This window comes from Cannabis sativa, chromosome 9 (genome assembly GCF_029168945.1).
Source record: "Cannabis sativa cultivar Pink pepper isolate KNU-18-1 chromosome 9, ASM2916894v1, whole genome shotgun sequence".
Lineage (NCBI taxonomy): Eukaryota > Viridiplantae > Streptophyta > Magnoliopsida > Rosales > Cannabaceae > Cannabis > Cannabis sativa.
The window spans coordinates 14,326,812-14,336,487 of record NC_083609.1 but is presented as its reverse complement, the minus strand read 5'-3'; the positions used below and the strand labels follow the sequence as shown (position 1 = coordinate 14,336,487).

Sequence of the window (9,676 nt, the reverse complement as noted above, 5' to 3'; positions counted from 1 at the left end):
GAGAGAGAAGGATTTCCGTGCGCCACTTGCTTTCTGGTCGGGTGTCCCTCACCCGTGCTCCATTACCCTTGGATCGAATCACAGACGGCTCGGTATTGGTCAAGGAGCCGACCGAGAGTGGGATTTGCTTGAGGCCGCATCGCATTTTCTTTTGAAAATTCCACTTTTAACTCCATTTCTCCAATATTTCTTCAATTTAATCCCAATCTTTTTCTACCAAATATACCTAAAAATACATAAAATTAATTAGAAAACTAAAATAAAATTAAAAATAAATACTACATAACATATTATAATAAAATAATTATAAAAACACACAAAAACATATAAAATTACAATAAAGCTAATAAATTCAAAAATAATTAAAAACTTACTAAATTAATTAAAAACTTAAGAACTAAACCAATTTTTAGTAAAAAAAATGTGAAAAATAACTCTAATTTCTAGAGTTATCACAACCCCAAACTTAAAATTTTGCTAGTCCTCAAGCAAAAAAAAAAAAAATTAAAAACACACATGTTTTTTTATTTTTTTTTATTTTGGTGATATCAAAAATGTCCTCAAAAATTGCACATTGAAAATAGCTTATATAAAATATGAATAAAAATTAAACTCATGTAATTAATTCAATAGTCAATCTTGCTTTGAAAATATAATTTAAGTTATAAATCTAAAATCTATTCATCAAATTATTATGTGAATTTGGGAAAAATTATTGTAACAAAATATTTATTTCACATAACAAGATAAATAATTTTTTTCAAAATTTGATTTTTTTAGCAAAATTGACCCAAGAATTAAAAATAAAACTTAAAAGAGATTCATATTTGTATAAGCTAAAATCAAACTCAATCAAGGTTATTATCATAGGAAAAGGGGATATCACCAAAGGGTTTTTTTTTTTTTTTCTTTTTTTTTTCTTTTTGTTTTTTTTAAGGCATAAATATATATATAGAAAATAAATATATTTTTTTGGTTTTTTTTTTTTTACTAGAAAAATTATAATAAACATTTTTTTTTTGTTTGTTTTTTTTTTTTTAAATTATATAATATAACTACTTTAGCATCCAAACAACAATTTTTTTAAAAGTGAAAAATAATACTCTACCATTTTTAAGCACATGAAAGAAATAACCATAGGAACTCACCACCCCAAACTTAATTTATGCATTGTCCTCAATGTATCAAAATACAAATATAAATTAAAAGTGAAAGAGTTGAGAGTTTAGAATGGTCATACCTCATCTTGGAGCATGTCAAGAGCAACAAAAAGATAACAAAAATCAAAACAAAAAGTTAATCTAAAACATAAGAAAAATACACATTACCAAGAATTGATAAGAGCAATCAAGGATCATGGTAAATTGGATCCTCAAGGAGGATTTCATCCACTTCCACATTTTTCAATTCTAAAAATGGTTTCAATTTTTGTCCATTAACTTTGAATACATTACCATTATTAGGATTTTCAATTTCAATGGCTCCATGTGGAAAAACAGTGCGAATAATGTATGGACCTACCCACCTAGAGCGTAACTTTCCCGGAAAGAGATGCAAACGAGAATTGTATAAAAGGACTTTTTGACCGGGAGAAAAATCTTTTCTCAAAATATTTTTGTCATGGTAAAATTTCATTCGGTCTTTATACTTTTTCGAATAGTCATATGCATCATGCCTAAGCTCTTCTAACTCATTCAATTGAAGCTTTCTTTTCTCACCCGCTTTGTCTAAGGAAAAATTTAGTTGCTTAATAGCCCAATAGGCTCTATGTTCTAACTCAACGGGTAAGTGGCATGCCTTCCCATAAACAAGTCTATAGGGAGACATTCCAATGGGCGTTTTGTATGCAGTACGATATGCCCATAATGCATCAATGAGTCTTAGGGACCAATCTTTCCTAGTGGGGTTGACAGTTTTCTCTAAGATGTGCTTAATCTCCCTATTTGATATTTCAACTTGACCACTAGTTTGTGGGTGATAAGGTGTAGTGACTTTATGTGTAATGCCATATTGTTTCATTAAATGTTCAAAAGGCCTATTACAAAAGTGTGTACCATTATCACTAATGATGGCACGTGGTGAACCAAATCGTGAGAAAATATTTTCTTTCAAAAACTTAAGCACAACTTTATGGTCATTAGTGTGACATGCAATAGCTTCTACCCATTTAGACACATAATCAACACCAACAAGAATGTATAAATTACCAAAAGAATTAGGAAATGGACCCATAAAATCAATGCCCCAAACATCAAATATTTCAACAATAAGAATAGGATTTAATGGCATCATGTTTCTTCTAGTTACACTTCCTAATTTTTGACAACGTTCACAAGATTTGCAATACATATAAGTGTCATGAAAAATAGTAGGCCAATAAAATCCACATTGTAAAATTTTCAAAGCAGTTTTCTTACCACTAAAATGTCCACCACATGCATGATCATGACAAAAAGATATGATTTTAGGTTGATCACAGTTTGGAATGCATCTTCTTATTATTTGATCAGGGCAATATTTAAACAAATAAGGATCATCCCATATGAAATTTTTCACTTCAAAGATAAAATTTAGATTTATCTTGTTTAGACCAATGAGAAGGAATTTCACCAGTGACCAAATAATTGACAATATCAGCATACCAAGGAAAAGAAGATACATGCATGAGTTGTTCATCAGGAAAAGTTTCAATGATAGTGGTGGAATCATGATTAGTTTCAACAACAATTCTAGACAAATGATCAGCTACAACATTTTCAGAACCTTTTTTATCACGTATCTCTAAATCAAATTCTTGTAAAAGCAAGATCCAACGAATTAAACGAGATTTAGCATCTTTTTTTGACAAGAGATATTTCAATGCAGCATGATCAGAATAGACAATTATTTTAGATCCTAACAAATAAGACCTAAACTTCTCTAATGCAAACACAACAGCAAGCAATTCTTTTTCAGTTGTAGTGTAATTCAATTGAGCTTCATTTAAAGTTTTGCTAGCATAGTATATTACATGAGGTAACTTGTTAATTCTTTGTCCTAAAACAGCACCAATTGCATAATCAGAAGCATCACACAAAAACTTGTTGTCCTCAAAAGTGAGTGTTTTAATATTTATACTCGCAAGTGCACGAATCGTTTCGGAATATAGTGTTCATGTAAGTGCAAGGTCGAACCCATGGGAGTTGACTAACATCAAAAGAAACTATTTCAAACAAAATAATAATATTCTAACCTAGCTCCAAATATTTGATAGGATTTTAGTTTTGCAAAATAAAATAAAAGACAAGTAACTAAAATACTTAAGATTAAAGATGAGTGAGTATGAAAATAATTTTCCAATAAGATGTGTAAAATAAGATTATTAAGATATTAGAATCCACAAAATGCAAGTTCAATAGTATTTATAAGTATATTGATTTCCAAGTTCATATATATATATATATAGTTGAAATAAATCACACTATATTTTCCAAAATATATTTTTCCTTTAAGTACAAGTTATTTTCAAAAATGTAGGATTTTTCTTCACTTATAAAATGTATAATTTCTAAGCATTAAATGTGTTACAATTTAATGAAACTACACAAAATCAAAGAAACTATGTTTAGGCAAAATATAACACTTATATTCTAAGAATTAGATGTAAACAATTTAATGAAAGACATTTAATCAAAGAGTATTATAGTTTTGCATAATGAAGAACTAAGTGGAAATATGCTTTAACAATAAAAAATACATGATATTAAAGATGAAAAAAACATATTTTTGATAGAAAAATCCATGAACTTTATAGCACAAATGGGAAATCAACATACAAACATAAACACTATCTAGTTACATTTTGCTTCATCATCATCTTAATAATCTTGAAAAAAAAATTAGAAGCTCATAACTAGATAAAAATTACAAAAGATAAACATACTTGACATGCTCTTCAAAGTGTAAAAATGGTAGAAAGAAAATGGTAAAAATGAAGAGTGTGGAATGGAGAAGTGTTTTGGATTGGAAGAGGTGTTTAGGAGGGTGAAGAGATGTTTAGGAGGGTGAAGAGATGTGTTTTGAAATGGTCTTCCAACACCATATTTATAGGCAAAATTTGAGGATTAAATTAATCAAAATAAAATAAATAAAATGATTAATTTAATTAGTGTTGGGAAGAGAAGGGATAAATAGAGTATGTGTAAGAGTATTGGAAAAAATAAATGTTTGTTTGGATGGGAAAATAGTGAAAAGATAGGGTAAAAATAAATTAGGAATGTTTATTTAGGTGAAATAAATTGGGAAGAGTAAAATTGATATTTAGGTGTAAGTTGTGGGAGAAAATATGAATTTTTGGTGTTTGTAAGTGTAATTTTCAGGTGTGGACAAACAATTAACAGCCCACTTTTTTTCTCTTTTTTTTTTCTTCTGCAGGGACACTTGGCAGGCGCTGGTTCGTTGTGGGGCTGGCGAGCTGGGGACGTGGCGCACGCTGGTAGGCTGGGTGCTGACGGGCTGGGGACCACGCAGGCTGAGAGAGAGAGAAGGATTTCCAGGCGCCACTTGCTTTCTGGTCGGGTGTCCCTCACGCGTGCTCCATGACCCTTGGATCGAATCACAGACGGCTCAGATTGGTCAAGGAGCTGACCGAGAGTGGGATTTGCTTGAGGCCGCATCGCATTTTCTTTTGAAAATTCCACTTTTAACTCCATTTCTCCAATATTTCTTCAATTTAATCCCAATCTTTTTCTACCAAATATACCTAAAAATACATAAAATTAATTAGAAAACTAAAATAAAATTAAAAATAAATACTACATAACATATTATAATAAAATAATTATAAAAACACACAAAAACATATAAAATTACAATAAAGCTAATAAATTCAAAAATAATTAAAAACTTACTAAATTAATTAAAAACTTAAGAACTAAACCAATTTTTAGTAAAAAAAATGTGAAAAATAACTCTAATTTCTAGAGTTATCACAACCCCAAACTTAAAATTTTGCTAGTCCTCAAGCAAAAAAAAAAAAATTAAAAACACACATTTTTTTATTTTTTTTTATTTTGGTGATATCAAAAATGTCCTCAAAAATTGCACATTGAAAATAGCTTATATAAAATATGAATAAAAATTAAACTCATGTAATTAATTCAATAGTCAATCTTGCTTTGAAAATATAATTTAAGTTATAAATCTAAAATCTATTCATCAAATTATTATGTGAATTTGGGAAAAATTATTGTAACAAAATATTTATTTCACATAACAAGATAAATAATTTTTTTCAAAATTTGATTTTTTTAGCAAAATTGACCCAAGAATTAAAAATAAAACTTAAAAGAGATTCATATTTGTATAAGCTAAAATCAAACTCAATCAAGGTTATTATCATAGGAAAAGGGGATATCACCAAAGGGTTTTTTTTTTTTTTTTCTTTTTTTTTCTTTTTGTTTTTTTTTAAGGCATAAATATATATATATAGAAAATAAATATATTTTTTTGGTTTTTTTTTTTTTACTAGAAAAATAATAATACACAATTTTTTTATTTTTTTTTTAAATTATATAATATAACTACTTTAGCATCCAAACAACAATTTTTTTAAAAGTGAAAAATAATACTCTACCATTTTTAAGCACATGAAAGAAATAACCATAGGAACTCACCACCCCAAACTTAATTTATGCATTGTCCTCAATGTATCAAAATACAAATATAAATTAAAAGTGAAAGAGTTGAGAGTTTAGAATGGTCATACCTCATCTTGGAGCATGTCAAGAGCAACAAAAAGATAACAAAAATCAAAACAAAAAGTTAATCTAAAACATAAGAAAAATACACATTACCAAGAATTGATAAGAGCAATCAAGGATCATGGTAAATTGGATCCTCAAGGAGGATTTCATCCACTTCCACATTTTTCAATTCTAAAAATGGTTTCAATTTTTGTCCATTAACTTTGAATACATTACCATTATTAGGATTTTCAATTTCAATGGCTCCATGTGGAAAAACAGTGCGAATAATGTATGGACCTACCCACCTAGAGCGTAACTTTCCCGGAAAGAGATGCAAACGAGAATTGTATAAAAGGACTTTTTGACCGGAGAAAAATCTTTTCTCAAAATATTTTTGTCATGGTAAAATTTCATTCGGTCTTTATACTTTTTCGAATAGTCATATGCATCATGCCTAAGCTCTTCTAACTCATTCAATTGAAGCTTTCTTTTCTCACCCGCTTTGTCTAAGGAAAAATTTAGTTGCTTAATAGCCCAATAGGCTCTATGTTCTAACTCAACGGGTAAGTGGCATGCCTTCCCATAAACAAGTCTATAGGGAGACATTCCAATGGGCGTTTTGTATGCAGTACGATTGCCCATAATGCATCAATGAGTCTTAGGGACCAATCTTTCCTAGTGGGGTTGACAGATTTCTCTAAGATGTGCTTAATCTCCCTATTTGATATTTCAACTTGACCACTAGTTTGTGGGTGATAAGGTGTAGTGACTTTATGTGTAATGCCATATTGTTTCATTAAATGTTCAAAAGGCCTATTACAAAAGTGTGTACCATTATCACTAATGATGGCACGTGGTGAACCAAATCGTGAGAAAATATTTTCTTTCAAAAACTTAAGCACAACTTTATGGTCATTAGTGTGACATGCAATAGCTTCTACCCATTTAGACACATAATCAACACCAACAAGAATGTATAAATTACCAAAAGAATTAGGAAATGGACCCATAAAATCAATGCCCCAAACATCAAATATTTCAACAATAAGAATAGGATTTAATGGCATCATGTTTCTTCTAGTTACACTTCCTAATTTTTGACAACGTTCACAAGATTTGCAATACATATAAGTGTCATGAAAAATAGTAGGCCAATAAAATCCACATTGTAAAATTTTCAAAGCAGTTTTCTTACCACTAAAATGTCCACCACATGCATGATCATGACAAAAAGATATGATTTTAGGTTGATCACAGTTTGGAATGCATCTTCTTATTATTTGATCAGGGCAATATTTAAACAAATAAGGATCATCCCATATGAAATTTTTCACTTCAAAGATAAAATTTAGATTTATCTTGTTTAGACCAATGAGAAGGAATTTCACCGGTGACCAAATAATTGACAATATCAAAGATACCAAGGAAAAGAAGATACATGCATGAGTTGTTCATCAGGAAAAGTTTCAATGATAGTGGTGGAATCATGATTAGTTTCAACAACAATTCTAGACAAATGATCAGCTACAACATTTTCAGAACCTTTTTTATCACGTATCTCTAAATCAAATTCTTGTAAAAGCAAGATCCAACGAATTAAACGAGATTTAGCATCTTTTTTTGACAAGAGATATTTCAATGCAGCATGATCGTAATAGACAATTATTTTAGATCCTAACAAATAAGACCTAAACTTCTCTAATGCAAACACAACGGCAAGCAATTCTTTTTCAGTTGTAGTGTAATTCAATTGAGCTTCATTTAAAGTTTTGCTAGCATAGTATATTACATGAGGTAACTTGTTAATTCTTTGTCCTAAAACAGCACCAATTGCATAATCAGAAGCATCACACAAAAACTTGTTGTCCTCAAAAGTGAGTGTTTTAATATTTATACTCGCAAGTGCACGAATCGTTTCGGAATATAGTGTTCATGTAAGTGCAAGGTCGAACCCATGGGAGTTGACTAACATCAAAAGAAACTATTTCAAACAAAATAATAATATTCTAACCTAGCTCCAAATATTTGATAGGATTTTAGTTTTGCAAAATAAAATAAAAGACAAGTAACTAAAATACTTAAGATTAAAGATGAGTGAGTATGAAAATAATTTTCCAATAAGATGTGTAAAATAAGATTATTAAGATATTAGAATCCACAAAATGCAAGTTCAATAGTATTTATAAGTATATTGATTTCCAAGTTCATATATATATATATAGTTGAAATAAATCACACTATATTTTCCAAAATATATTTTTCCTTTAAGTACAAGTTATTTTCAAAAATGTAGGATTTTTCTTCACTTATAAAATGTATAATTTCTAAGCATTAAATGTGTTACAATTTAATGAAACTACACAAAATCAAAGAAACTATGTTTAGGCAAAATATAACACTTATATTCTAAGAATTAGATGTAAACAATTTAATGAAAGACATTTAATCAAAGAGTATTATAGTTTTGCATAATGAAGAACTAAGTGGAAATATGCTTTAACAATAAAAAATACATGATATTAAAGATGAAAAAAACATATTTTTGATAGAAAAATCCATGAACTTTATAGCACAAATGGGAAATCAACATACAAACATAAACACTATCTAGTTACATTTTGCTTCATCATCATCTTAATAATCTTGAAAAAAGATTAGAAGCTCATAACTAGATAAAAATTACAAAAGATAAACATACTTGACATGCTCTTCAAAGTGTAAAAATGGTAGAAAGAAAATGGTAAAAATGAAGAGTGTGGAATGGAGAAGTGTTTTGGATTGAAGAGGTGTTTAGGAGGGTGAAGAGATGTTTAGGAGGGTGAAGAGATGTGTTTTGAAATGGTCTTCCAACACCATATTTATAGGCAAAATTTGAGGATTAAATTAATCAAAATAAAATAAATAAAATGATTAATTTAATTAGTGTTGGGAAGAGAAGGGATAAATAGAGTATGTGTAAGAGTATTGGAAAAAATAAATGTTTGTTTGGATGGGAAAATAGTGAAAAGATAGGGTAAAAATAAATTAGGAATGTTTATTTAGGTGAAATAAATTGGGAAGAGTAAAATTGATATTTAGGTGTAAGTTGTGGGAGAAAATATGAATTTTTGGTGTTTGTAAGTGTAATTTTCGGGTGTGGACAAACAATTAACAGCCCATTTTTTTTCTCTTTTTTTTTCTTCTGCAGGGACACTTGGCAGGCGCTGGTTCGTTGTGGGGCTGGCGAGCTGGGGACGTGGCGCACGCTGGTAGGCTGGGTGCTGACGGGCTGGGGACCACGCAGGCTGAGAGAGAGAGAAGGATTTCCAGGCGCCACTTGCTTTCTGGTCGGGTGTCCCTCACGCGTGCTCCATGACCCTTGGATCGAATCACAGACGGCTCAGATTGGTCAAGGAGCTGACCGAGAGTGGGATTTGCTTGAGGCCAGATCAGATTTTCTTTTGAAAATTCCACTTTTAACTCCATTTCTCCAATATTTCTTCAATTTAATCCCAATCTTTTTCTACCAAATATACCTAAAAATACATAAAATTAATTAGAAAACTAAAATAAAATTAAAAATAAATACTACATAACATATTATAATAAAATAATTATAAAAACACACAAAAACATATAAAATTACAATAAAGCTAATAAATTCAAAAATAATTAAAAACTTACTAAATTAATTAAAAACTTAAGAACTAAACCAATTTTTAGTAAAAAAAATGTGAAAAATAACTCGAATTTCTAGAGTTATCAGACACCCCCCATGGGGTCGCATGCAAGACCCCCCATGGGCTCGCCTGCGAGCCCCCAACACCCAACATATGCACACACGGCTCGCATGCGACCCCCCATGGGCTCGCATGCGAGCTCCCATACACTCCTCACATACACACGACACCCCTTCCCCCCACACACACACGCCTCACATGCGAGCCCCCATACACTCACACCAACACACA

The 9,676-nt window shown here is 30.1% G+C and overlaps 1 protein-coding gene across 1 annotated transcript; it reads right to left on the bottom strand.

The window, feature by feature from the left end:
* Positions 1 to 2,557: 2,557 nt before the first annotated feature.
* On the bottom strand, positions 2,558 to 6,796 carry LOC133031253 (uncharacterized). The gene is made up of 2 exons (XM_061104713.1): positions 6,283 to 6,796; positions 2,558 to 3,036 (listed from the first exon to the last, which is right to left on the bottom strand). The coding sequence occupies exons 1-2, from the start codon at positions 6,794 to 6,796 to the stop codon at positions 2,558 to 2,560; spliced, it is 993 nt and encodes a 330-aa protein (XP_060960696.1).
* Positions 6,797 to 9,676: the final 2,880 nt, after the last annotated feature.